At 54.2% G+C, this 27,879-nt stretch overlaps 2 protein-coding genes across 8 annotated transcripts in view; one reads left to right on the forward strand and one right to left on the reverse strand.

The window, feature by feature from the left end:
* Positions 1–4,154: 4,154 nt before the first annotated feature.
* On the forward strand, positions 4,155–7,099 carry HYI (hydroxypyruvate isomerase (putative)). The gene is made up of 8 exons (XM_041421306.1): positions 4,155–4,350; positions 4,427–4,538; positions 5,682–5,796; positions 5,943–6,021; positions 6,200–6,249; positions 6,425–6,494; positions 6,670–6,804; positions 6,967–7,099. The coding sequence occupies exons 1-8, from the start codon at positions 4,155–4,157 to the stop codon at positions 7,053–7,055; spliced, it is 846 nt and encodes a 281-aa protein (XP_041277240.1). The 3' UTR covers positions 7,056–7,099.
* Positions 7,094–27,879, reverse strand: part of SZT2 (SZT2 subunit of KICSTOR complex) — a 54,275-nt gene continuing 33,489 nt past the window's right edge. For 4 of the 7 annotated variants that reach the window (XM_041421301.1, XM_041421303.1, XM_041421299.1 and 1 more), the window contains exons 47-72: positions 27,471–27,589; positions 26,826–26,990; positions 26,128–26,212; positions 22,967–23,155; positions 22,653–22,850; positions 22,144–22,313; positions 21,811–21,977; positions 21,297–21,394; positions 20,358–20,490; positions 20,120–20,247; positions 19,697–19,827; positions 19,329–19,511; positions 18,629–18,899; positions 18,349–18,428; positions 17,903–18,028; positions 15,992–16,197; positions 15,781–15,874; positions 14,386–14,466; positions 13,883–13,957; positions 12,799–13,012; positions 12,343–12,526; positions 11,910–12,032; positions 11,169–11,670; positions 10,737–10,853; positions 10,573–10,641; positions 7,094–8,418 (exon numbers count right to left, since the gene is read on the reverse strand). In XM_041421301.1, coding sequence (XP_041277235.1) covers positions 8,275–8,418; positions 10,573–10,641; positions 10,737–10,853; positions 11,169–11,670; positions 11,910–12,032; positions 12,343–12,526; positions 12,799–13,012; positions 13,883–13,957; positions 14,386–14,466; positions 15,781–15,874; positions 15,992–16,197; positions 17,903–18,028; positions 18,349–18,428; positions 18,629–18,899; positions 19,329–19,511; positions 19,697–19,827; positions 20,120–20,247; positions 20,358–20,490; positions 21,297–21,394; positions 21,811–21,977; positions 22,144–22,313; positions 22,653–22,850; positions 22,967–23,155; positions 26,128–26,212; positions 26,826–26,990; positions 27,471–27,589 — 4,052 coding nt within the window. In that variant the 3' untranslated portion in view covers positions 7,094–8,274. Of the gene's footprint in view, positions 8,419–10,572; positions 10,642–10,736; positions 10,854–11,168; positions 11,671–11,909; positions 12,033–12,342; positions 12,527–12,798; positions 13,013–13,882; positions 13,958–13,985; positions 14,000–14,109; positions 14,252–14,385; positions 14,467–15,780; positions 15,875–15,991; positions 16,198–17,902; positions 18,029–18,348; positions 18,429–18,628; positions 18,900–19,328; positions 19,512–19,696; positions 19,828–20,119; positions 20,248–20,357; positions 20,491–21,296; positions 21,395–21,810; positions 21,978–22,143; positions 22,314–22,652; positions 22,851–22,966; positions 23,156–26,127; positions 26,213–26,825; positions 26,991–27,470; positions 27,590–27,879 lie in introns of those variants that run through there. The other 3 variants (XM_041421304.1, XM_041421302.1, XR_005953897.1) reach the window with 2 other exon arrangements.

The following is a 27,879-nucleotide window of genomic DNA, read 5'->3' on the forward strand; positions in this document are numbered from 1 at the left end:
CTGCAGAGGGCTGTGTTGGGGCGGAGGGCCACAAGGACCGGCTCCTGTGCCCCACAGCGGCGGGCACGGGGCTGAGCGTGCTGGGGCCAGCATTGCTGGGGCTGCCTGTGCCCTGGAGATGCCGGGCTGCATAGGATCTCTGCACCTACATGCAGGGAAGGGCTGAACTCATATCCTGGGCACCTGGTCAGCCTCGGCTCAGCCAGGGATGCAGTGGGAGCATTCCCTTCCCTCCCTGGGCCCTGCTTTCCCCTATCAGGTTGGCCACTGCTGAGCGCCTGTCCCCCATGTCCCCACTATGACCCCACTCTGGGCATGGGGGCTGACACTGTGCCATGCCACTGCCATGAGCAGGGCACTCCTGGGGGGAACCCGCTTGCTTTTGTTTGTGAGTGAACTGCTGGCAAGCTGGCAGGCTCCTATTAATAACTAATAGCTAATAACTAATATATACTATTAATAACTAATGATGAGCTGGGAGGTTCTGATTAATTTGTATCTGCAGTGATTCCCTGGGGTGCCAGCAACGCTGGCTAATGGACTGCCACTTCCCTCAAGGCAGCTCTGTCCTGCTCCCAAGCCACTGCTTGATGTCACCATGCTGTGCCAAGCCCAACCCAGGCTGTGTCCCCACATATGTCATTGCTTGGGGTGGCCTCACCAGCCCACCTGGACACTGTGGGGTGAAGCACCCCTAGGGGAGCCCTTCCCCCGCATCCCACCATGGGTGCTGGATAGTGGGAGTGATCCTTGCAGACCTTTTCTGGATTGAATTCCACAGGGTGCCCTGGTCAGGGAGATGGTTTGGCCAAAGCCCATCCTCCCTCTGTGTAATGAAAGGAAAAGGGAGGAATCCATAATCATGATGTAAAGGAGAGGGTGCAACCAGCAGGACATCAATCAGAGGGGAAGTGATAAAGGGAGCCTCTTGACAGGAGGGGCCAGCAGTGGAGGGAGGGATGGTGGCAGCATCATGAGGCCAAAGGAAATTTTGGCATGGCAATAAATCCTGGAGCGGCTGGAGCTGCTTGAGCACTAATGATGAGGAGAAAACACCAGCCACGTTTAACAAATATTTCTGCTCTGTATTTGGAGAGAAGCAGGACGACATGCTTGAATTGTACAAGAGTGATGAAACCATCTATTAATTACTGCCGGGAATGTTAAACAACATCTGCCAGCTCAGCGGGCCCAGGCACCGCCCGCCCTGGCCTCCTCCAAGAGCTGGAGGAGAATTTGGCCTCCTCATTAATTTCCTACAAAATCTTGGAATAGCAAGAAAATCCTGGCCAGCTGATGGAGAGCCCACCCATGCTGGGAGCTGCAGGGAGGCAGGGGTGCTCAGTCCTTAACTTGGCTCTGCTGGGATTTATACCATGTTTGCACCCAGTTCAATCCTTCTTGATGAAGAATAGCCGTAAGTTGGGAAAGGTTGAGCTTTTGTTTCCCATAACTTGGTATACAGATTTCATGTATATTCATGTGTTTTTGGAGGCTGCAAGAAAGTGAGGCTTGAGCTGGACAACGTGCTCATTAAGGCATCCTGCAGAAATCTTTGTCACAGCTTTGGGAGGGATGCCTGGGATGCCCCCTCCCAGCCTGAGCCCCGGATTCCCTCGCACAGCCACAGGGTGCAGGGGGGAATGGGACAGGTCTGGGGGTGCCCAGGAGGGACAGGGTAAGAAGTGTCAGTGGGATGGCACCATCCAGACACCCCAGCCCGCACCTCATCCCTCATGGCCCCCGGGGTGCCAGCTGAGCCACCTGGGAGCCTGGGACAAGCAGTTAAAATACAGAAATGTCAATTCAAATTAAAACATCTTTCATAAAGGAGAAAGATAATACCTGCCCTACAGCAAAATGAGATGAGAGATTTATGGGGTACGGCGAGGACTGGTGTCCCCACTTCAGTGGGTGACGTCTGCTGTTGGCACTGCAGGGCACCCCAAGGCACTGCCACCTCCCTGTCCCAGCCGTCACAGAGGCCAGAGCTGGGTCTGCAATGAAATGTCAGCTCGACAATAAATGTGCAGAAGCTACGTTTTCTTCAGGCTAATAAAACTCCTGGGTAGCAGCAGAGATGCTTGGTACAGAGCTGCCCTCTCTCTCCAGTGCCCTCTCCTCATCTTCCTTGGGGATATGGGGCCCATCTGACCCCATGCTCATTGTGCTGGCTCCTCACACAGAGGCTGCGGAGCACAGGCCCCAGCAGCAGCGTGAGACACAGCTCCAGAGCTGTGTGTGCCACGGCAGGGAGTAAATCCTCTGCGTCCTGTCAAGGTAAAGTGACAAAACACCAGCCTGCAATGCAGGAACCGCAGTTATAACATGAGAAAATCAATGCAATATATTACCAGAGACATAAAGATGCTATTAATGCTTCAGCACAGAGCCCTCAGCTTCGCCTGCCATCGCAGGGCAGGTTCACATGAGGGCTCTGTGCATTCCCATCTGTCTGCTCAGGTCCCTCACATGCTGGGGCTCAGTTCAGTGTTTATTCACTGACACCCCCACCCAGCAAAGCTTTCCTGCTCCCACACACTGACTCCTGGGCTTTGACCCTACCAGGGGCCTGGGCTCCAGCTGGAGATGCACCCAGGGCTGCTGGGGCAATGCACGGCCTCAGTGAATGCCTTTCTGAGGTGCAAGGACCCAGGGAGGCTGCGGCCAGGCAGGTACTAGCTCTCTTTCTAGGGATTCCAACGACTGTGCAGCTCTGCCATCCACACACCTGCACTCAGGTGCCTCCTGGAAAAGACTGAAGAGGATGACAACCCCTGTGCACCACAGAGTGAGGCCACAGGACTTGTATAAGGCGCAGCGCACCCCTGGCATGGCGGCTGCCGGCAGGGAGCAGTTTGTGTCCTGGGGACGTGTGTGCTGGACAAGGAGGAGAGTTGGGGATATACAGGCAGCCAGCCAGGTCACATCACTCAGCAAAGCCTGCCCCAACACCAGGGAGCACGGAGGGACACCCCAGCAGGGGTGATGGGGCCAGGACACAGCTGCCAGGGGATACACTGGTCTTGGTGTACAGGTGGGGAGGCAGGCTAGGTTGGTGCTGGATCCTGTGCAGAGGCTTTTCGTCCCTTGGCCCCTTTGCATCCCAAGGACATGGATGCCAGTCCCTGCAATTGACAGCTTGGATTATTACTGAGAAGTTGAGTCAAGCCTCTTCTAATTGATTAATCAATAGCTTTAATTGAGTTGAGACTCCTTAGTGGGTAGTTTCACCACTGTTATCCCCTTCGCCAGCACTACCCCGGCACTGACCCCCACCCAAAACCTGTTGCTGTGGCTGGCCTCTGCCCAGGCTGGGCTTCCACAGCACAGCGAATTCCTGGGGCTTGCATTTGCCTGGGGCTGCAAAGGGCTACTGCAGCAGTGACAGAGGAGCCGGACCATGCGGGGCTCCCCCACCACGGGGTAGGAGCCCCCAGGAAAAAGCTGAAACACAAGGGGCTGCAAAATGTCCACGGCTCATGGTAGCAGTTCTGTCAGCCACGGCAGAGCCCCCGGGCATGGGCAGGGCAGGACACGCAGCCCAGCCGTGCACCTGCGAGCGCGCCTGGGGCACACAGAGCACGGGGAATGGGGACTGGGGGCGCGGGGCTGCCTGCGGGCACCGCCGGGGTCACACTCCTGCACGCCCGAGCCACGGCTCTGCAGAAGTGGAGATGAACATTTTATGGTAAAATATGCAAAGCACGGGACAAAAGGAGAGAGCGTTTCTCGCATAATGAGACGCTGTCAGAGACAAGCTCCCCAGGAAACCAATTAAGAGGGCGCTTCGCGTGTGTCAGGCCAACACCTGGCAAAACCCCCTTTCCCAGAGCGGATTCCAGGCGCGCGGCTCCAGGCGCCCTCAGCACGGCCCTGTCCCGCAGACCCTCGGCCGCAGCCGGGAACCCACGCGTGTCGCAGGCGGCACGGGGCCGGCTCTGCCCGCGGGGGCGCGGCGTGGGCCGTTCACCCACGGCCGCGAGCACCTCCCGGAGCCCTCAGCGCGCCGCAGGCCCGCAGGGCTGAGCCCAGCACGGCCCCCGCCGATGGGGGCTCGCTGCGCTCCGCGGGCGGGCCAGGGCTGCCCGGGCGGGACGCGGTGCCCGGAGTGGCCGCGGGAGCACCGCCCCGCTCCGCTCCGCCCCGCCGTCATGGCGCTGCGCTTCTCCGCCAACCTCTCATGGCTCTTCCCGGAGCTCCCGGCGCTGCCGGCGCGGCTGGAAGCGGCGGCGGCCGCCGGGTTCGGAGCGGTGGAGGCGGCTTGGCCGGCTGGCTGCCCGGCCCAGGAGCTGCGGGCCGCGGCGGAGCGGGCGCGGGTGCGCATCGCGCTCCTCAACACCCCCCCCGGTACGGCCGCGTCCCGCTGCTCCCCCCGTGCGTGGGGTAGCGAGGAGCCTCCGCCGACCCTGCCTCTCTCTCCCAGGGGACCAGGAGGCGGGCGAGCTGGGGCTGGCGGCCGTGCCCGGGCGGCAGGCAGCCTTCCGGCAGGGCCTGGAGGCGGCCGTGCACTACGCCAGGGCCGTGGGCTGCCCCAGGTAGGTGCGAGGCGAGACCCCCGCTCTGGCAGCGCCCCCGGCCCCGCGGCTGCCGGGGGGCTTCCTCTGCTGCCCCCCTGCTCCAGCGCTGCCTCTGAGCGGAGCCTGCCCTTTGCCCCGCCGTGCCTGCCGCCGCTGGGTCACGGAGCCTCTCCCGGGCAGCATCTCCTGCTCGGCTGCGTCGGGACGGAGCCAGCTCGGGGCAGACCCCGCTGTGCGGGACCGCGGCCTCAGCGTGCTCGCTGGGAGCGGACCCAGAGCTGCCAGGCACGAGCCCGACCCTGCCCTTCGCAGCAGAGGCTCTTGTTCCCACCTCCACACAAGAGTCCCCAGGATAATCCTCCCTTTTTCCTCCTCAACTGCACGAATCGTTTCCACCAGGACACCACAACAGTTGCTTTATTGAGGCCACGCTGACTCCAGCACAGCAGAGACACCATAAAAGATGCAATTAGCCTGGCACAGCTCCCTTCAGCAAACCAACAGGGCCCTTTTATTCCACTTACTTTGCACCATTCTTTCCTGTTGCAACTCAGTCCAAAGCCCTGTGGAGGACATGGGCTAGGCATGCCATAGGCTGCCCAGCACCATTTGCACACTGGTACTGGCACATTGAAAAGGTTTTTATTTCTACTGCATGCCTTCCTCCAGTGGTGGCTGAAGATGGCCTGGCGCTTGAGCTCTTCATAGCAGGGCAGTCCAGCATGGCGCACTGTCCCCTCCCTGCTCACAGCCAGCAAGCAGTGACACCTCGCATGGGGCAGGACCCTGGCACAAGCAGCATGCCAGTTGCCCAACATGCTGGTTTGGGGCCCCGCCAAGGAGCAAGAGCCCCAGAAAGTTCCAGAGTCAGGGTGAAAGAGCTGAAGGCAGTTAACAAAATGGGGAAGAAGCAAGGTCTGTGATTTGTCAGGCAAAAGGTTCAAAGTCATCCCTCTGTGTACTGAGGTGGGACAGTGCATATTTGTGTCCTGGCTGGCAGCTCGCTGGCTGCTATTGTGCCTCCTGGAGGAGAGATGGCTCTTCTTACCTTCTGTGTCTGCTCCCCATGCCTGGCCTCCCTTTCCATCAGCAGAGGAAGGTGTATTAGATCAGGCCAGCTGCTCCCAGTTGCTGCCTGTGATAATCTTTCTGTCCCTGTAGGATTCATGTGATGGCTGGGCGGGTTCCCTTGGGCACAGACCGGGCTGCAGTGGCAGGTGAGATGGAAACCACCTTCATTGAGAATCTCAGATACACTGCTGACCTCCTGTCCCAGGTAAGTGGGGAATGGGTCCTGCTTTGTGTGTGCAGCTCTTAGGATACCCAGGATGGGGAATATCCTACTAGCCTGGCATGGGGAAGATATGCTTCCTGCTGCAGAGATAACAGGATGCTCTGCAGGGTGACATTACTGTATTACAGGAAGACATGATTGGACTGTTGGAGCCTATTAACAACCGCATCACTGACCCTCGCTACTATCTGAACACCCCACACCAAGGTAAGCCAGACAACAAGAGTCTCCTTCAGAGGAGAAGGATCTCCAAAGTCTGAAAGACAAGAGGTTGCCGCACAAGGAGGGAGATGCTGAAGGAGCACAGTTGATAAAGGAGGTCCTGGGGCTTCTCTGCAAAGCTTCCACCCTGGGGGCAATGGTTTCTCATTTCTTGCCCACTTAGCTGCTGCCATCCTGGAGAAAGTGGGACGGCCCAACCTGAAGCTGCAGCTGGTGAGTAAGCATTGAAGCTCTCTGTGAGAGAAACTTGCACAGGTCCACAAAGGAGTTCTGGTGGCCATGGGCTTGTTATACCTTCTTGGGGACACTGGACAGGGACCATAGCACAGCTGTCCTTAACTGCTCACTCCTGACCAGCTGCACCCTCCATTTTCCTGTCTCGCCCCAGGACCTTTTTCACTGCCAGATCATGGATGGCAATTTGTCACGCAACCTGGAGACATACTTCCCGCTCATCGGTAACACCCTGCGCCCAGACCACTGGGGAGTGGCTTTGAGAGGGGGCCCTCCTACTCCAGGCTCTGCTGTAGCTGGCTGGGAGTGTGGGGCTGCTCTTGGGTCACCTTGTCTCATGGCCAAAGAAGGCTGCAGGCAGGGCTGCCTTGGGCATGGCTGCTCCCCTTCCCTCCCTAGGTCATATCCAGATTGCACAGGTACCAGGGCGGCACGAGCCCGACAGCCCTGGGGAGTTGAACTTCCCCTACATCTTCGAGCTCCTGGAGTCCCTCGGCTACGCTGGCTACGTGGGGTGCGAGTATGCTCCGAAGGGTGAGTACTCTGCAGGTCTGACCCCCATGGGCAGGGCCAAGCACGGCTGGGTACTGTGCAAAGACAGGCAGGTCCTGGGGGGGCACAGGTAGTGGATGTCATCCCTACCTGGGGATGAGGGCTCTGTCCTGCTGCAGCAGGAGACCTTGTCTGTCACTGCAGGAGACACCCTGGAAGGTCTGGGCTGGCTGCGATCCTACTGGGAAAGCCGAGGGCTGCAGCATGGTGGGACCAGCATGGCAGCCAAGTAAAACTAGAAAACCATGAGAATAAAAGACAAAGTAATGGCTTAAAAGAGGAGCACGTGTCTTCTCTAGGACTAGGGGAGTGTGGTGGGTGGGATGATTTCCTCGAATGAGGTTAGGAGCATCTATGTAATTTCCCTCTCCCAGGCTCTACTGGGCCAGCCCAAGCTGTTGGACCCTCATCTACACAAGTACCACCTGCAGCATGTTTAATTTAGTGATGGCTCAGGCACCACTGTAGGTGACTTCAGGTACACAGAAAACTTTCAATTCCAGGCTGCAGGGGTGTTCAGGGAGAGGTTTCCAGTCTCCCCAATAAGGGGAGCATTCCAGCTGGTGCCTGAAGTTGTGGAAAGAACACTTTGGACTTCCAGGTACTGAAGTTCTCAAGGCTGTTGCCAGTGCCCAGCACTGACTCTGCAGCAGGGCTGCAAGTGAAGCAAGCAGTTCCCTCACAGGCTGTCTGATCCAAGGTAACAGGCTGGGAGCTGCCTGCACATGGATACTCCAGGCTGACTGCCCTGCTGCTCCTGCTCTAGAGCAAGTGTAAGATTCCAGAGCAAACCCAGTCAGCCCCATAGCTAGGGCTTCTCTGCATCCTCCACAGGCAGCATTCCACAGCCTACAGCGACTGAGCAGGGATCTGGTTCAGTTTATTTCACAGATAGACCAATGGCTCAAACGTACAACTCCATAAAACCTTCCTGTGATCCAGTTCACCCTTCCTGTCCCATTCATGCTCTCCCAAGGAAAGCAAAAGGCCAGAAGCAGTTGTCCTCACTGCCAGGCAGGCAGCACTGCACTCAGGAGTCTTTCCTCCTAAAGCCAGAGCACTGTGCAGTGCTGCCCTGGGCAGAAGATGATGCCGTAGATGCTCCTCAGTGCTTTCCCAGCAGGCAGAACTCACCAATGGTTGCCGAAGCCATGTCCCTGAGAGTTGTTCTGCTTCAGCCAGGCTGCAGCAGCCAAGTTCCTGCCCTTGCTGTTTGGTTCAAGGCCATTCAGTATCAAGCCCACTGAAAACAGCACACAAGGGCCCTACCAGCCAGCCAGCGAGGAGGTGCACACCCCCAGGCTCCTCGCTCAGTAGCCATGTGTGCCACTGGCAGCGCTGCCTGCAGTGCCCATGCCCAGGTCCCCCCGAGACCCGTTCTTCCCCATGGTTGCAATGGCACTGTCGTGCCCAGGTCGGAATAGGCGTTGCTCCAGGATGTGGGTGCCGGTGCTAGAGCAGGCCTGTCCACAGGTTGAAGCAGGCGGTGTTGATAACTGACTCCAGGTGATGGTAGGTGGACACAAGCTGTGGCAGAGGACTCTCGCTGTTCTGGGGCTGCACTGGGAACGGCTCCCGGAAAACCACAGTGAGGCTCTGCCAGGAGAGAGGAGAGGGTCAGGGGACAGGATGCAGACAAGCACTGTGCAATCCCTAGCCCAGATGTGTGGACACTTTTTTGGCAGTGTTAAGCAAATACTGGGAGAAGACCCAAAACGCCAAAGCACTAAGCTAGTGCCTCTTCCTGTGACAGAGCATGTTTGAGCCTCCTCCCAATTCTTCTGCTGGAAATTCGGTGCAAGGACTTGCCCACTCTGTCCCAGCTCTCATACATCTGCAGTTACACCAACCCTGGCAGCAGCCACAGGAGAGGAGGGGATCCTACTGCCTCCACAATAACAGGAGCTTCCAGGGAAATTAAGAGGGAAATTTCTTCTCCAAGGGAAAGAGTAGGAGTGCAACAAATGGGGAAGGGGAGGAGATGAAATGTAATAACCGCAATCCTAAAAATAAATGCTGCCTGCTCCACTCTGACTAGTGACTGTACTGAAAAGGCAGAGCAAAGGCAGAGAAGAACAGGGAGCAGGCAGAGGTTGCAGGAGCTGAAGCAGAACAAAAATGTGACTCAGTGCACTCAGATCAGCGTCACGGAGGCAAGACACAGGGACAGGATGTTCTCCAGAGTTGAAATGCAGTACATCCAGTAGCCAGGGTCCCTTACCAACTCATAAAGCCATGAGAAGAGCTGTGTAACTACAAAACAGCAACTGTACCACCATCATGTAGGAGGAGAAAGGAAGTTATTTGTGAGCCCAGCTCCAGCAGCATGCAAGGCCTCGGAGCAGACTAGGGGAGACAGAACCATGAGGGAAATGCAGCTCAGTGTTACCAAAGTGATGTGCTAATGCTAAAATTCTCTTTGATAAGGCAGTATTTCTAGACAAAGGAATCATGGTACATCTTATCTGAGATTCAGGATGGATTTGATGTGGTGTCACATGGGAAATTTAGGTAAGCTGAAAAGATAGGAATTAACCAAAAATTATAAGATGAGAACATGGCAGTCCTGAAAGAGGAAACAGAGAGAGGTTACAGATAGAGTTCCTTCAGGACAGGCTTTGGGACTCACATTGCCCAGTACTTTAACAAGTCTGGTACAAAGATGAGGAGTATGCTGACAAAATTTGAGGCACTAATACAAAAGAGAATTGGGATAATGAAGAAAAAAAAAAAAAGAAGCCCTGAGAGAGTTTTGAGAGGCCACAAGAATGGGATGAATGCTAAGTACAAAATACAACGTTATGAAAACAACGGATTTCTGTTACAAAATGAGAGTCACTGGGAGAGGGGATGGACATTCTGGGTTTATCATATCAATGGCCACAAGATGACACTATGACCATCAGGTGGCAGGAGGCACTGAGCAGCCTTTCAGCAAGCACCACCTCTTCTGTCTCCCCTACCTGCTTTTCAGATGGAGCATGATTTATTTTATATGGCATCAGTTACTCTGCAGTCTCTGCAGAAGCCTTATTGTGGACTGAAGCCTCTTGTAGATCCCCTGCTCTCACATGGAGCTGCATCCCCTGTGATCCATCCTGCACCCTGCCTGGGAGCACAGATGAAAGCAAAGTATTTTTGCCCTCAAGTTCAGTGAAGACAAAGGCTCTTGCAGGTTTGCTAGACCCTGACAGTGCAGGTCCCCTTCCTTTCTGCCCAAGTAGGAGCAGCCCACAGCACTGGTGACCCCTCCCAGCCAGACCCAGTGTGATCTGACTTTGGACTGAATACAGAAGGACTGCTTAGCCTGGATAGAGAGACAACTGAGAAAATGATCCAAAAGTAATCCTGTGAAGGAAAAGAGGATCAAGTGTTCACTCTTTTCTAATACAAGAACAAAGGGACATCACATGGAAAGAACAGTAAGAGTTTCAAAAATAAGCCAAGGAAGTTCTTAATCTAGACTGCAACTGCTTCATGGGGGAAGTCAGGGGAAATCATGGATGCCAGAAATTAACCGAAGGAAATAAAGCTGTGGAGGGCTATTAAATAAATGCAAAGGCCAATTCTAGCTCAACATGGGCCTAAGCTACAGATTTTCAGATGCTGGGACAGTATTTAGGAGAAGCATTATAGCTTCTTGACCTGGTCATGTTCTCATGCACACCTGCCCTTGGCCACTGCTGGATCAATCTAGACAGATTCCTGGCCTGAGCCAACATAGCTGTTGTTCTGTTCCCAAGTACTCACCGTTTTTCCTGAATGAGAATCAAGAAACACAAGAACAAAGCAATCTGTGAACTTCTGGTTGAGCACAACCTGTCAGGAGAGTCACAGAGCACATTAGAAAGGAGCCAGTGCAGAACCCACGACAGGGACACAGGGACAGAGGCTGCAGGTGGGCTGTGTCTTACCAGATACTGGGTGCCGGTTTCAGCATTGTGGAAGTGCCGACAGCTCTGGGGAAAGCGGCTCAACAGCACCTTGATGAGGCTCTGGTACCAGGAGACTGTCATGGTGAGGAAGCATTCCTGAAGGCATAGAAAAGGCCTGATCTTCAGCCTCCCTCTAGCCATGGCACCAGCAGCCACAATGCTACAGCAGCCTTCAGACCCCAAAGCAGATGCAACCTTCACAGCCCACTGAGGATGCTGACCGAGGGCTGTTCACTCCCTATAGACAGGTCCACGCAGTCTCCCCCTTCCCCTGCCACCTAGGAGCTGTGTTCCTGCCTCTACCTTCCCACCAAGCAGGAAGAGATGTGCATTACAGGCCCCTTTCACCTGGCACCCCACTCCATCCCAGAGCAGAACAGCAGAACAACAGAACCCATCCCTGCTGCTCACCAGCTGGGGGTCAACATCTGCGATGGATTTCCCATGCACAGCATCGAGCAGCTCCTCCAGCTCCACCAGCGAGAGCTTGCCCAGCTTCAGCTTGTCAGAAGCCAGAGGCTCCAGAAGGAAGAGGCGCTTCCAGAGGTTGTCCCTGCGGCAGTGGCACTTGGCCAGCTGCACCATGCTGCTGAGCTGCTTCTGGGCTGAGGCCACCTCAGAGGCCAGCAAGGGGAAGAGTGGAGAGGTGTAGAAGAGCCCTGGCCCCAGTTTGACCTGTGTGCCCCCTGCATAGAACTCGCTGCTGTCCTCCACGTCCTGCCACAGCTCCCGCTCTGCCGATGGCTGCTGGCCCAGGCTCGGCTCCGGCTCCGCTGCCTCCCAGGCCGCCCGGCCTACCACAGGCTCCAGCACTTCCCGCTGCAAGCGCGGCAGCTTCTTGAAGCGGCGCATGTCGGCCGTGAGCCGCGGAAAGAGCTCCCGCTGGCTTGTCATGATGACGTAGAAACGCAACCTGGGAGCAAGGAGACACTTGTTGAGCTGGAGAAGGGCTGCTCCCCTCTCAGCTGCACCGCAAATGAACCACAGGCCCCTCTGTCCCTGCCAGAAAGGATGCATCTCTTCCCAGGTTCTCACAGTGATCCTCCCCAGACACCAACAACTCTGCCTGTGCTATTCCAGACAGAACCAGTCCCTCCCAGAGCCCTCGTCCCCAGCCAGGAAGCTTTGCTGCCACTGGCCCCCAGTGCTCACCGGAGCATGCGTCTCTCTGCCTCGCTCTGCTCCTCAAACGGTGCCGCACTGTGACAAACCAGAAGGGACACATCGAAGTCATCATGGTGACGCAGACCTTCAGAGTCCTTGTAGGAGCCGGAGCTGGGATCAAAAAGCACATCAGTAAGACGGAAGCCTCACTTTGTTCTCTCAGGGCTCCTGATCACAACAGAACTGTCGGATATGGGGAATTCCACACAGCAGGACTCTTCAGAAGTGCCATGGGAAATGTCAAATGCAGCTGCACACACACACACATCACTGTTGGCCATCTCACAAGGACTGGCCAGAACTGCTGTCTAGCATTGTATAGAACGGTCAGCTTTGCTGGCACCTTAGGGCAGTGTCCCCAGGAGTGGCAGGTTGCCACCAATCTCCAGCAGCTCCGGGGATTTGCAGCAGATGCACTCACCTGTTCCAAATAGAGACCAGTGCATATTCATTCTGCTCTGTGCCCGGTGTTCCCTTCTTGCTGTCATTGCCCGTGGCCGGTCGGGCCATGCGCAGGGGTTTCATGTGGTAGGTGTTGGCGTGGTCAGCAATGTAGTTGTACAGCTGGTGTGCAGTGATCATGTTGGTGGGCAGGGCCAGCGTGCCTATTGGAAAAATACATTGCCATCACAGGAGACACTCTGTGCCTCTTACCTGGGCAGAGCAGTGTCCTCCCATCTACTCCAGGAGACAGAGCAACCAACCTGCCCTTCCACAACAGGGCAACAAGGACCTTCTCTAGAGCTCAGACACTCCTATCACCCTCACCCTGTCATCTCCCTGAATACTCCAAAGATCAGGAAGGTTTATTTGTAAAGGACTTTTGCCACGTTATGTGATGATCAATCCCAGACTGATCATATATTGACCTACGTACCTTGGAAAACGTGATTACGGCCAAATTTGGGGATGTCAGAGTGATGGGCAATGAAATCCTCCAGGAAGCTGGTGAGATGGTAGCCTTGGCGCAGAGTCATGTGGGAGCCCAGCAGATACTGGTGGACTATGCGCAAGTGGAAGTCGTAGCTGAATGAATGCACGTGCATGAGGTCCCGCACCTTGTCACACTCCTCCGTGAAGAGCATGGAGAGCTGTGGAGGGACAGGGAGTCAAGGCAGGAGTGTTACCAGGCACCTCACACCCTCCTGCAAAGCCCTGCTGACAAGGCATGGCACAGCCAGTGCAGCTGCCCCAGCACCAGAGCAGGATGCAGCCTCATAACACTGCCCCGTGCATTTCCAGGAAAGAAAGGCTCAGCAAATCTGCAGACAAGGTCCTGGAAGACTCTAAGCTTAGGAGAGACACTTCTGGCATATCTAAGATGCAGCCTTCCTACAGAGCTCCCTTGGAAAGGACAGTATGGTCATGCATGCCTCCTGTCTCAGACAGCCTGGGGCTGGCCAGTCTCCACACAGACACCCAGTGCCCTTGAGAACAGGCAGCAGGCACCCTGACCCTACAAAGGAGAAGGGAGCAGGCAGCCCCAGTGTTACAGAGCAAGGCACTGAGGTATAAAGGAACCTTTCTGGTGCAGAAAGTAATCTCCTCTAGCAACGGGCAGGAATCATGTTCACAGATCCCTGTTCCCATTCCACTTTCTTCTTTTTCCAAGGGAAGCAGAGAGCCATGCACTGATTTTCCTTGGAGCAGGCAAGAATTCTTTGCCAGAATTGCTCCTATTCCTCCCCAGTCTGCTCTGTCTTGCTCCCCAAGCTAGGACAAGAGTCATTCTCTTGCCAAACCTCCCACCCCCTTTTAGTGCAATCCAGCTCTGCTCAAGCAGCACCATGGAGGACATGTGGCTGCAGAAGGCTCTGTGAGGCTCTGCTTTTCCTTGAGGAGGGAGCAAAGGTCTCCAGAACTTGCTATGCCTGAAATGCCCACTATGTTCCAGAGATCACTCCTCCCACAAAGCATCCCCTGACCCTGAGGAGCACCAGCTGTGCCTGCAAAGCCATTACCTGAGAGTTCACGGACTGCCCCATGGGGATACGCGAGCACTCCAGCGCATATTGCTTCACACAGAAATAACAGCCCTGGAGGAGAGAGCACGTGAGCAGAGCACAGAAATAACAGCCCTGGAGGAGAGAGCACAGCACAGCCTTGGGCCCCTCCAGGGAAGGAGCACAGCCCCCATGCTTTATGCTTGGCCTGGGCCCAGACACTCTCACCCCACGTTCTGTCTCACCTCTTGTCTGAACCAAGCCAGACCAGCCCAACATGTGGCTGAGCACAGAGCACCCTCACTGGTGCTGAGCTCTTCATTACCATTCCTCCATGCAACTCTTACTGCTCCAAGCCCTGCAGAATCATCTCCAGCTGATCCAAATCTTGCAGGACCATGGAAGAAGCAGGACAGGACAAATGAAGAATCACATGTCCCTGCTGCACTCCTTATCACTCCCTCTGTCACTGCCCTTGAAGATCCCCCAGAGATCATACTTTATTTCTTGGTCTTTCTTACCTGGAAGGCCAACTCCATAAGCACAATCCCACCTGGAAGAGCTCTCTGTAGATGGTATGTGGCAACAGTAGGGCTTGTGCTCTGGAAAGAGAAGGACAAAGCTGAAGAGGTTCTCTGGCTCATAAGGGTGTGAAGCTGCCACAATACTCTGTGGCAGAGGTGGAAAAAGAGAGGCCTCATCAACTGTGCAATCTCACTGGAGAGAAGAGAGGAGATTGCAGAGCTGATAGTGAAAAGAATCCTAACAACCTAATAAACGGCTTTTGCGAGAACACACCAGGCACATCAATCCCTTCACCTCCTGCTTGCTCAGGACAAGGTGTCTCTAGAGTGTGGGACACTATGAGCCAAGGTACAATAGTGTCCATGGAACCTCTCTCCCTGCTGTGGTGTTCCCAGTGCCTGGTGGATACAGCAGCTATCAGAGACATCCTGTCTCAATTCAGAGTTTAGCTGCCAGCAAATTCATTTGCCCCCTCTTAACTTGCTCAGCAGATTGCTCTCTTCTGCAAGGTGTTGTCTTACCCACGGTCCTGCACCAACATCAGGTGCCAATAAAGTGCCAGAAAAGGGTGAGTAAATGCTACATGCTCCCATCATCTCTGGGTGATTCCACAAGCCAAGGGTAGTTTCTACTTAGCTAGAGATTCCAACAGATTCCTCTCCCAGGTACTTATTCAGTCTTATAAGCTCATGTTCACAAAACTCATGCGTTCACAAAACCTTTTGTGTTCAGAAAACCTGCTGCTCAAAGAAACACTCTCCTAAGCTCTAAACAGGCTCCAAGTACTTTCATTTGATGGTCTCTAGGTGTTGTATTGAGTAAGTTAGGAAAGAGTCAATCCCTTTCCAGGTTAGCTGCAATATTCTAGAGCTCTGACTTGTTCCTCCCTAGCTGCCACTTCTTTATACATGCGGAACCTCAGCCTGCTCTCACAGTAGAGCCATTCCAGGCTTATCTTCTCTAACCTCTTTAACTTCTGCATTCATCTCACTCTAACTAAAGATCCTTCTGCCCTAGAGTTGCCCTTAAGCATAGATACTGAAGGTTCTCTGACAGGTAATACTTCAGAATCTCACTCAAAAGCAGCTATCCTTGCCCTAGGTCATCCTGTTCCTTTTCTGAGCACCTCCAAGCTGTTACTAGTCTTCTGATTATTTGCCCTGGATCCACCCAACGCCAGGAAAGGGCTCTGAGGCCTGTAGGAGGACATGGAGGAGGGCAAAGAGATCTCATCACATTCAAACTCTCAAAGATGGTGCTGGTCTAGACATGCTTTCTCTGCCCTCCCACCTCCTTTCTGCCTGAAACAGTTTCAAAAGCCAACCAGAACTGGCCCACTCCACAGCCTGACTTCCATCCCAGTTCCACCATTGTAACAGAAATACACTCACCTTTGGACTTCCCTCTGGTTTCGGCTTTGTGTAGGAAAAGGACCCTCTACCCTCCACTCCCATTGCTGCCAGAGCTCGGATCCGGCTTGTGCTACTGCGAATGAGAGCAGGGACAGCCTTGAGCAGGGAGCCAAGACCTATTGTGTCAAACCAGGGCACAGCTCAGTGTGTTGGCTCTTCTCCAACACCAGGGCATCAGCACGTCACTGACCTGCGAGTGGTAGGTGAGGGTGGCCGCACCTGGACCAGAATGAAGCCCATGCTCTGCAGGTACTGGATGTACTGCTGCAGGAAGGCATTGCACATCTCCTGCAGCCAGGGCTCCTCCTTCACCTTGCAGGGCAGTGCATCTGCCGAGTCACAGCTGTGGCTGCGGTCCCTCCCCGAAGCTGTAGAGTCATTGGAGCGGTGGCGCTTCTGCAGGAGAAAGTAAGCTCCTAAGGAGAGCTGCTGTGACTGGCCTCAGCAGAGGACACCAGGTACACTGGTTGAGCAAAAGGTAGAGCACTTTCTGCCTGAGAGCACTAACATCTGGTTGTCCAAGCACTGTCCCAGTGCATGCACTAAAATGCAAGATCCAAGATCTACCCAGCCATGCACTGACCTAACAGCGCTGCAATAACCTGCAGGAACCTGCTGCCTGTGCCAGCATTCACATCTGCCTCCCCCAGGACAGTTTCCACAAAGTGTTAGTGGCTCACAACTGGTTCATGCAAAGCTCAGAGCTTCAGCTCCTATTACCATGGTAAGAGTCCAATCCCTTATGAATCCTGCTGACTTCTCAGGATTTCCTAGCAGTTCAGTAGCACTGAAAAGGAACAGTGTTTCCTTCTAAACACTCAGTTCTGCTTTTGATGTCTTGAATACTCCTTTTCTATGTGCTGAGAGAGCTAAGGTTTCTTTTTTTGATCTCTCCACTTTAAGCCTGCAGCTCTGTTACATGTTTCTCTGGCTTTCTGCCTATCTGCTCCACCAACCACAAGAGATGTCTCTTTACCTGGCATCACTCCAGCTACTCTCTGACCTTCTCCAAGTCTCTCCAGTTCAGTGCCTTTGCCACAACACGTTTGGTCTCACACTAACTAGCCAGATGAAGACATAAATACACAAGTATTTTAGAAATTTATTAGAATATTACCCATTATACTAACACCTCTTTCTGATGTACTCTAACCAGTGTCTGCTGCACCCAACTGTTCACAAATTGCAGAAACCACTGAGATGTGTGCTCTGTACAGGCTCTGCAGTGAGTGTACAATACAAGAGGGTTCAAATTTCTCTCCACATTGTGCTGTTTTACTGCAAACCAGGTCCCAGCTCCCACAAAAGCTCTCATTTCACAGGCTACTCAGGTCCCTTTTGAGTTCCTTGCATTCTTTTTCTGTTCTGACCAATCTGAACAGCCCTCCAGCACTGCAAAGCCTGGCAACTCGTATGTCCCAATAAAAGACCTGGAGATACAGAAACTAATACAGCACCTTGAAACCCCTGCTGCAAGGCTCTTCAAATCCAATAACCAATTTCCATTTTGCTCTGTTCCAAAAACAAAGTTTTCATTCTGTGATGATACTTTCCCTTTCACCTGTGAGTGTTCAATTTCTGTAGCAGCTTCTGCTTAAAGACTGTCAAAATCCTTTTGACATTCTGACAAATTACAACAGCCTGTTCTTCCCTTCTGACACACACACAGACTGTGAACAGCCAGTACGGGATCTGCACTGGTGAGTCTGTCAGGTTGCCACCTGCTCAGGATTCAGCTGGTTTGCCTTAAATTGTTTTGTCTATTTGTTGGGTCCAGAAAAGGATTACCAGGTCTGGCTACTGAATGCATAAAGGAAGTCATGCTTCCTTAACAGATCAGTATCACACAGTACCCTTGATGGCTTCTCCAGACTCAGCCCTGAATTCCCTGGGTAGAAAAGGAAATCAGTCCTCTCCAGGGATAGAGTGGCTGCAGGAGAAATGCTTTGAGGCCCCAAGGATTTTTTCAGTCTCCAACTTACAGCATTCAAATCCATCCTGTATTTTAGGAGTGAGGCCAGAGCAGCCCTGTCTTGGGGAAAGACAGCTCCTTTCTCCCTGTGCACAAAGCCTGACCCCACTGGTGCTTGCTGACACTCACCTTCCCCTCGACCTTGCCCAGCTGGTCAGTCTGGATTTGCTGCCGGAAGGCCGGGTCAAAGAGCAAGGGGGTGGCACAGTAGTGAACCAGGCGTGAGGACTGCTTCAGAGTCTCCAGGTCTGCCAGCTGCACGACATGAGAGGAGCACAGTTACAGCACACACCCCTCACAGAGGCTGGGAACAAGCTCTCCATGATACTGCAATGCTGCTCAAATGGAGATAACCGGGGGAATTCCCTGCTTTACAGCCTTTCCAATGCAGGGCAGTGAGGCCCAAATGTGGTTCAGAGCTCTGCAACCCCAAAAGTTCAAGCAGAGACCACTACTCCACTGCCTAGCACCATCCCCACCACACACCCTGCTTGAAGCTGCAGTGCTCCCCTTTGCTGGTTCTCCCAGTGTGCTGTAAGAAGGCCCAGCCCACCACCTGTCCTGGCTGCACTCACACTGATAGGCATGTTGGACTGAGCTGATCTCTGCTGCCAGGTGACAAAGAGGTTTTCAATCTTCATCTGTTTCTCCAGTTCTGGAGGAAAGAGAGCAGTCACAAGAGCATCAAGCCACAGCCCCAAGTATTGCTACTCTCCTTCACTCCCACCCTGAACAGACCATAACCCATTTCTACAGAGAACTGTCCCCTGACAAAACTCTTGTTCTGCTCTGATCTCCTTTTCCAGCCGTGAGATTATTAGGCAAGCTCCCATGGTATCAACCCCCTTGCTTTACCTTTCCTCTCCATGCTCTTGATTTCCAGGAACTGGGCCCCATGCCGAGCCACAGGGTCGAAAGGTCCCACGTCAGACCCGTGGGGTAAGCGCCTGATGGTGGTGACATCCCGCAGGGCTTCGTCAAAGGGCACCACGTCGGGATGGAAGTGCAGGGACGGGAGGCTGCGGGCAGAGCTGCTCAGCCGGCCTTGCTCCTTGCTGGGTGGGGGACACGGACTCCGGATCAGCGCATCCACCTCCAAAGTGGAGTTCAGGAAAGGATTTGGCTCCTAAGCAAACACACACAGCCATGGAAGTCTCCTTACTGTCCTTACTGGAGCAAGAACCCTCAGAGTAAATCCAGTTCTGGCCATCTGCTGAGATCTGTGTTAGCCTTTTCCACTACCAGTTCCAAAAAGAGCACGCCTGGGCTCACCATGGCTCTAATGTGAAGTGGGGAGCCCATTCCTCAGCCTCCACCCTAAGTAATTCAGTCACCAATAAGTGCTGCCAGCAAAAGAACCTGGCTTCTCTTTTCACCTGTCTCCACAAGCAGGGCAACAGTCTGGCTGGAAATGGTCAAGTTGGACATGTGAAGGTCTGGGGATGCCCTGCCACTCAGCACACAAAAGGTGCTTGCAAGCTTCCTCAGACCCCCCGCGACTGCCAAGGCACTTCCTGAAGAAGAAAGGGCTGCCCTGCCTGGAGTGGTGCCCTACCTGCTTGCTGTCCTCATGCCATGGTGTGTCCATGAAGCAGTGGTGGTGGAAGAGTCCCAGCTTTTGGCTGATCAGGCAGTGCACGATGTGGGACCGGGCATTCTGCCACTGCAGCAGGCGTGTCAGGGAGCAGTTCAAGTTGGCCCCCAGGTCTGGGGACCAGTTGTAAGTGTAGAGTGTCAGCTGGAGAGAGAGAGGAAGGGGAGGAAGACTTAAGGACATGCTCAGAGAGAGCCTGCATGGTGGCACAGGCTGCCCTGGGTATTCTGGTGGTACTTGCTGCAGCCAGTTTCAGATGACAGGCTGGAACAGGGAGAATGGCAACAGCTCAGTTACTGTCCCCTGTTAACAGCCACAGCCATTATTACCTTTTTGTCAATGATCTCCATGAAGAGGAACCTTTGCCGGGGCACCAAGTCTCGACCAACAAGGCTGGGATCAGAGCCTCTCTCTGCTGAGCTGAATTCCATGGCCTCAAAGCGCTGGAGCCCTTTGTGAACTGGAAGAAGCCACAGTTATGACCCTCAGTATACTGGTTCATCCCACTTTTATGTCCCACCATGCCATTAAGATGTCATGACAGGATGTTTTGCCACAGTACTGCTCAGCTCATCTTGAAATAAGCTGTCACAACCACAATCGAAAGTAAGGTCTCAGAAGGCAAAACCAGACAACCCACTGCCCACCTCTGGGCAGAAGCGGTCTGTCCCAGTAAGGAGGGGAACCCTGTTCATTGATGTCCCTCCCAAAAGACCTCAGCACAGTCCCAGGGACCATGGCCAGGCACTCACCCTGTTCTGTGCTGCAACGCCACTGCTGGAAGTTGCGTCCCAGCAGGATGAAGTGTCTGATGACTCCAGGGCAAGGGCTGGTACTCTGACCAGACTTATAGGGCAGGAAGGCAGTGCCCCGATGGTAGCTGCAAAGAAAAGCCCCAGAGGTGGCTGCCAGATAGAGCTGTGGCAGTAGAAGTACAGCTGATCAACACCTACTGGTGCTAAACAGTCTCCTGTGAATTGCATAACTCACCAGATCTGCTCAAACACTTTGACACTGGTGTCACTTGCCAAGGCAGTGACCAGGTTCACCACTTCCACTAGGATGGAGGACAGGAGGAAACGAGAAACCATCTCCAAGGAACACTGCTGCACTGATGGACACCCTGCATGGAAGATGCACTGTAGGAAAAGGTGCCAAGCTGCCCCAGAGCCACATCCTGCCCACATGAGCAGTGGAGAGGGCTAAGGGCCTGAGGCAGGCAGAGCTGGAGAACAAGAATGTTACATGGATTAGAGGGTGAAGCCTGAAATAACCTATTTTCAGGTTCTGGCCTCAAGTGGGACCTGGACCAAACACCCTGTATGCTTTAAGCACAGCACTTTATTCCCCTACTTATTCTTTGTTCCCTGGCTTACTCCACATCAGAGGAAGAGGACTTCTCTACTTTGCCAGCAGGAGTGTGAGAGGATGTACAAACATCAAAGTGAAAGATAACCAGAAAGTAGCAATATGGCAGCTGTACAATCCCTGCATATGAAGGGTGCTCCTCCTCTCCCTCCCTGCCTGCAGGAGGGTCTCCCATGCAACTTCACAGTCCCAGAGCATGTTGCAGAGGCTCAGATCCTCCATCCCTGCTACACCTGGGAGCTAAAGCACTACCACAGCTGGTTTCTCCAAAGCAACTGCAGGCAAGTTCAGCAAGCCCCGGACTTGGAGCATGGCAGACAACCACAGGCATTAGAAGGTTTGTTCTGATGCACAGGCACATGCCAGGCTTCCTGCAACAGCTTTCTAATGCTGATGCTGGCCCTGAGACCAATATGACTCTGGGGAGGTTTGGGGAGAGACAGGGTGTGCAACTAGGACCAGCAAGGAATGAAGATGGATGCTGCTGTAAGAGGACTTGTCCTGAGAGCTCTGGATAGAAAGGCCCACTCCCAGCCCATCTGGAGGAGCTGAAACACATACCCAGGTGGTTCATGAATGCCATCCACTGCTGGCAGGTTTGATTGAAGAGTGGGTGCATGGTACCTACATCTCCTTCTTCCAACTGGCAGGCTCGGCGCCTAAGGAGAGAGAAGGGAAGCACAGTTACACTAGATCAGTCATCTGTATCTGTAGTGGAGGTAGAAAAGTGCAACAGTCCCCTAACAGCTCCAGAGCAGAGCCTTGGGAGCCTCCTTTTGAGCTGATACCATCCTTGAGCTGGGTCACTCTTAGCCAGTAGCCATATGAGTGTCAGGTGTTGCACAGGGCCCCACAGTGCAGAGAAAGGATCTCTGGCAGGGAGAAACAGCTGTGCTCCCAGCAACACTCCAGCAACAAGGGGCAGGGCTTTGTGTGTGGAAGGCAGCTTTCCTAAACTGCCAGTGTAAGTGAGAAACTACAAGGAAAAGGAATGTGGTCCAGAGGCCAGGATGCAGAGCAATGTACAACAGATTGGGGGAACATCGTGGCTGTCCAGCCTGCAGGCTGTGCTTGCCTCTGTGCCTGTTCCAGCTCAGCTGTGGCTGTGGCCCGATCCTGGCTCAGGTGCTGTTTGACATTCTCTGTCTTGTGCCGCCGTCTCGTGCGAGCCTCTTCTGGCCTCTCCAGCACAATGTCATCAGTAGTCTTAGGGCTGCCCAGCTCCGAGGACTCTGTCTTGCTCTAAGGGAGGAAGGGATAAGTTAATGTTGTGCACATACACAGCCCAGTCAGTGCCCTGGTCTCAAAGTCCCTGACTTCCCACTCCCAGCCAGATCCCTACTGTTTATTCCTCATGGCCTGACACACCATGAGGACCTTAAAGGCTGTGATCCTTCAGCAACATTACCAGCATGTCCCAGAAGCTGCGGCGTCCCAGCTTGTTTGTGGGTGTCACTGGCTCTCCAGAGCTTGGTGAAGGTGCAGAGGTGAAGTGCAGGGGTGGAGGACAGCTTCTGCCAGGCCCCCCACTGGCCAGGGCCAGGCCCTTGGTCTCTGACATGGTCCTCCTCAGGCCTCCTGGGGAGACAAAGCAAATCAGACTCTGCAGAACCTCTCCCTGCAAAGCTGCAGGGTATCCCATTGTGTCTGGCCAGAGCCTGGCTGGAGAGAAGGGATAGAGCCATCAGTAGCATCCAGCAAAGTGGACTCAGTCTTGCGGAACAGACAGACCCTTAAATATCCCCCCAACACCAATGTCTACAATGCTTCTTCCCCAAGACACCACACAGGACAGCAGCTTCCTCCCTCCCTGCCCACCCAAACAGGTTCCCCACAGCACAGCCAAGCTCCTGCAGGCCAGGCAGGAGGAGCAGGCTGGGTGGAGGCACAAGGTGGCCATCCTGGCCAGGCTCTCACCCGCAGCGCTCAGGTCCTCCAGGTCTGCAGCACTCAGGGGGCAGGCGGCTTCCACGCACAGCGGGGCCGGCAGCACAAGGAACTCCATGACGGCATCGCAGAGCGCGTGACGCAGGGCCCCGCGCAGCTTCTCCGACAGCTGCAGCAGGCTGATGTTGCCCTTCTCCCAGATATCCAGGCGCACCCGCACGCAAGGTTCTGTGGGGAAAAGGTAGCTCTGCATGGCTCTTCAACCCTGCCTTCAGCAGCCCTCCGAGGCGCCCCAGGGGATGTGGAGGCTGCGGGCAATCGGCAGCTGCTGGCCAGCTCCCCACCTGAAGGCCGGGCCTCAGCCTCGGGCTGGTGCCTGCTGACGGCCGTGAGGCTTTCAAAGTCGCTGTCCTGCAGCAGGCCCGCGATGGGTGAGGGGGAAGGCAGCTTCAGAGGGTCAGGCCTCTCCCCGTGGGGCAGCAAGATGGGGCTGCCGTGCTCATCCACGAATGTCAGTGCAATGCATGCGATTCCTGCGGGGCAGAATCCGAGACAGCCTCCATCAACACAGCACCATGTACAGCCCCACAGTGCCCACCTACACCTTGCCACCCCGCAGCTGGCACCATCATGTTACCACCTGAGTTGCACGGTGTCTCGTGGCAGGCAGGGCCCACAGGAGGGGAGGCAGCCAGGGGAGCAGAGGCTAGCTGTGCCTGTGGGGAGCCAGGGCAGGAAGCATGTTTGGCACAGGGTGTACTCATCATTCCAAGAATCTCTCTCCTGTAGAGTCACAGCAGATTTCACCTTGCCCTGCAGGAGCTTCCTGGGTTGTTCAGCACCACATGCAAGAGGAAAGTATCTCCATTTGCACCAGGAAAGCCTTTATGCAGGATTGATCCAGGACAGGGCTCACCATTCCTGTCCTCTTAAGGGACAGAGTACAGGGCCCAGATACTCTTCAGCAGCCCCCTCCAGGCTGTGAAGGATGTACAGTCCCTGCAGATAGGGCACCTTGTTGCAGACTACACTCACAGCCCCCTCCTCACTGTACACCTGAACAAGATCAGGTGCCTTCCCCATAAGGCAGGCTCATACCCAGGACTAGCCTGGAGTCACTGCAGATAAAAATTCAGACCCTGCCTGTTGGCTCTCTGTACTGAGCCCTACACACGTACACCAGGACAGTTCAGAGCTGCAGAGCAGCTGTGTGGTTCCTGCCTCACAGCCCACGTGCTGTGAGCCCTGGGCCACACAGGGGAAACCCTGCTATGGACCAGAGCACAAACAAGAGTTGACTCCCCACAGTCCAGCTCAATGGCCAGGGCACCAGGGAAGCATCTGCAAGGTCCAAACCTCACAATGTAACCCTAGATGTTCCCACTCCCTTTGAAAGCTCCCTGACCAAGCCAGCACTCAGATGGCTGGATGGCAAAGCTGCCCCAACACTGCCTAAAGGTGATGTGCCCGGATACAAATAACCTCAGCTCTACAACACTGCTGAGCCCATACTCTCTCCTTCTCCACCCCAGAAAGGATGGCAGTGACACCAGACTCCACTGCCACAGAGAAGCCAGTGTCCCTGACCGGATCCCCAGCTCTGCACTGAGGACAGGCCCCTCTCTGCAAGGAGACAAACCCAGCCCAAGCAGGCTGTGTCCAGTCTAATCAGCAGCAGCACAACCACCCAGTCTCCATGATTCCCTGTGAAGCATAAGCTCTGCAGCAACCTTTCCTCCAAGGCACAGCAGACACAAGGGAGAGTGCACTGAGATGGAGAGAGATGCTCACAAAGGAGAGAGGCTCAAATCAGAGGGCAGCTCCTGTGCACCCATACTGTGGAAACTACACCTACAAGCAAGCCCCACAGAGTCTCTTGCTACAGTAGGGCAGCTCTCCAGGACATGGGTGTCAATACAGAGGTATCAAGAGCAGGAAATCTGCCCCACATGACAGTGAATATGAGCTCTATCAACCAGACTTTCTTTCTTTAAACAGTAAAGGGCACAAACTGCTCAACAGTCTGCCTTGGCAGTCAGCCCCAGGCCACCAAAATGGCTGAATGACCATGTGGTAATTATAGAACTTTCCCCTTTTCTTCTCCTGGATAAATTCCCACACTCAGCCCCTTCAGCCTCTGGCACATTTCCCTAACACATCCATTCCTGTACCTCTGCTCTGCTTCAGTCTGTCTGAGCTGAGGACATGAGAACAACCAACCACAATTCAAGCATTCCAGGTCAGCAGCCTGTCCCTGCCCAATGGGCAGAAAGGCTCTCCTCCATGCCACAGGGAACAGGCTTCCAGGAGCATAAGTTCTGGAGCTATAGAATGAGGAACATCAGCAAGAGCTGCCAAGGGTCTTACTGCCTGATGCACTGGAGATGGGGTGCTGCAGAACTGTTATCTCCCATCTGTGGGGGTCTCTGATCCCCCTCTGACCCAGGCTCACTGGATTACAAAGCACACATCTAGTAGTGCCTGGCCACTCCAGCCCTTTGCTAAGCAAGGGAACACCCCACACCAGGACACAGCCAGTGGGACAGAGATGATGCTACACCCTGGGGCATCAATGACATTTGAAACACCAGGACTCCCATTTTCCTCAGGGAAGAGATGCCTGTTTGGACCTGTGGGAAAAAATATGCAAGATTTTGGAGTTCACTGCTTGCAAGCTAATAGGGCAGCAAATGGACCCTCATCAGCTGGGAATCACTGAGCTGCCACCTCAGGGCAACAGGTTCTGTTTGCTCCTTTATCCAGCCAGCAAGAAACAGGCTCAGCTATAGACATACACATACACACAAACACACAGAGGAGTCAGAGCTGAAGCCACAACACAAGGAAAACAAGAACAGCTGGGACCAGAGAGCTGCATGGGAAAAGGAGATGGAGTAATACTTGGAGCCACGGGTGCTACCTTGGAAGTGAGAGAGTGGAAAGAGGTGCTGCACAAGGTCCGACATGGTACCTACATAACAGAAGAACATTCAAACAGTGCACAAGGGGCACAAGACACACAATGGCCTGGTGACAGACCACACAGCCTGGACAAAACATGACATGACAACCTGCTGCAGGGTGGGCCCTATCCAATCCCCTCTCCAGCAGTCTAGAGAAAAAAGCAAGGACATTGCCCACATAGCCCATGCTCAGTTACACACACACCCAGATTTCACTCTGCAGCAAGGCTTCAGCCACAACTGCTCCCACCTGCAGCCCCATGGAGCCTCTGTGCCCCACACTGAGGTATCACTGTGTCTAGAGCTGCTTCTGCAGCAAAAGGTCAAGTTTAGCAAGTTGCTTTGTGGGAGGCCTTAGTTTGCTGTGCCACACATGCAGAGGTGTGCAGTCCCTCAGGTACACACCTTACCCACCTTCCAGCCATGGAGGAACATACTCCCCCAGCACTGACCATCCTCAGTCACTCATAGCTCTCCAGCATAGGAAACACCTCCCCAACACACAGCCCCATACTCTGTTTCAGAAGAATTGAGCACAATACCTTTTCCACCAGTGCCTTGGCCACCTGGCTTGTTGTACAAATAGAGATCCTGGTCAGGAGTGCTCCCATTGTGGTTGAAGTAGTGCTAAGGAGAAAAAGGAAGAATACTGACAAAGATTAGAGAACTTGCCTTAACTGGAAAGAGGCTTGTCTATATGCAGAGCTCATTCCCAAACTTGTAGAATCAAATCCAGATCTACTCAAAACACTTGCTGACATAGCCTTCACAACTGCTGGGGTGAAGGAACATCTTACAGTTCATACAGTTATGTGGCACTACGTATCTGTCTTTACTATTCTCTGTCTTTACTATGGCCCTGCTAAGGAGTGCATAGCTCCTCCCAAGTTTTTATTAATCCTGATGTTTCATTCCTTAGATCTGAGGGAGCCATGCAAGGAGCCAAGTTCAGCTTTGAAAGGGGGTCTTCTTCCATGCTCCTGGGAGATGACTGTGGGCATGAGCTTTGTAGTTGCTGCTTTTTGCACAGCTACTGCCTGTCATGAAGGCACGGCCTGTCTGGGCTAATCAGGATGTGCTCAGTCCTGTAGAACTCCCCCAGGCCCCAGGAGTTAGTGTCAGCTTCTCCCTAACCCTCCATGGCAGAGCTGGCAACATGGTGTCTGAGCTGCCCCAAAAAATGCCCCCAGCAACAGCTAGAAGCTGGGCAGACCTCTGTTCCAGCCCCTGCCCTGCTCACCTTGAAGTGGTGCTCCACGTTGCTGTCGGTGTACTTGGGGGTGTGCAGGAAGATGAGCAGGTTCTGGCGCAGGTAATAGGCCACGGCGTGCAGCCAGGGCAGGGCCGAGGGCGGCAGGGAGAACTGCAGGACCTCGGTGGGCGGCGTCCCGGGGGGCTGGATAAACTGCACACAGGAGGCTTTAAAACCCAGCTGGGACTAGCAGGCTGCCCTGGGGCTCTAATACTGATAAAAATTATGCTAGTTGGCTCTGCAAAGGGGGAAGTGTGGTGGGCAGAACCCTAGACAGTGCCCTGAGACAGATCATAGAATATCCTGAATTAGATGGGAGCACAAGGATCATCAAAGTCCAACTCCTGGCCCTGCCAGGACAGCCCCAAGATACAGGCAGACATTCATTCCAAGGTGTGAGAAGGAGGGCACAGGGAAGTCCTGCCATACTACAAACCCAGCAGAGGCAATCTCTCAGCTACCCTGGCACCCACACAGTATATACCTCAGCGAATGCTAGCCTGACCAAGCACTGGAGCAAAGAACAAGATGCAGCAAACTGCCCTGGTCTTCCCTGGGGCAGGAGCAGCTGAGACAGGTGAAAATGTAGGACAGTGCTCTAGGATGAAGAGAGCAGATTAGCCAGTGAGGTACCTCCACATCTGCTGGGGTCAGCTTGCAGTTCCGCACCAGCATGACAGTGATGATATCCAGGGTGGCCTCATCCAGGCGTCTGCGCAGCACCTTCACCAGCTCATCTGTGATCTCAGGCCCTGGCAAGTGAGCAGAGGTAAAAGCAGCTTTTTCACCCCATCCAGTAATGACTCCAGCCACCTCTCCCTCCCTGTTCAGGATGCACCATCCTCACACTCACCTCCCAGAGGGAACCTGACTTTCCCCACCATCAACTTCTTCAGACATATTTTTCGATGGGTTTATGATCACAGAAGACTGCTGGTGCAGTAAGCAAAGACAAATGCATTCCTGCACAGGGTCTGCAGGAGGTTTCATTGTGGGCTATGGATCTTTTCCTTATATTTTCACCCACACAGAACAGAGAGCA

This window comes from Onychostruthus taczanowskii, unplaced genomic scaffold (genome assembly GCF_017590055.1).
Source record: "Onychostruthus taczanowskii isolate IOZ18803 unplaced genomic scaffold, ASM1759005v1 scaffold7, whole genome shotgun sequence".
In the NCBI taxonomy this organism is placed as follows: domain Eukaryota; kingdom Metazoa; phylum Chordata; class Aves; order Passeriformes; family Passeridae; genus Onychostruthus; species Onychostruthus taczanowskii.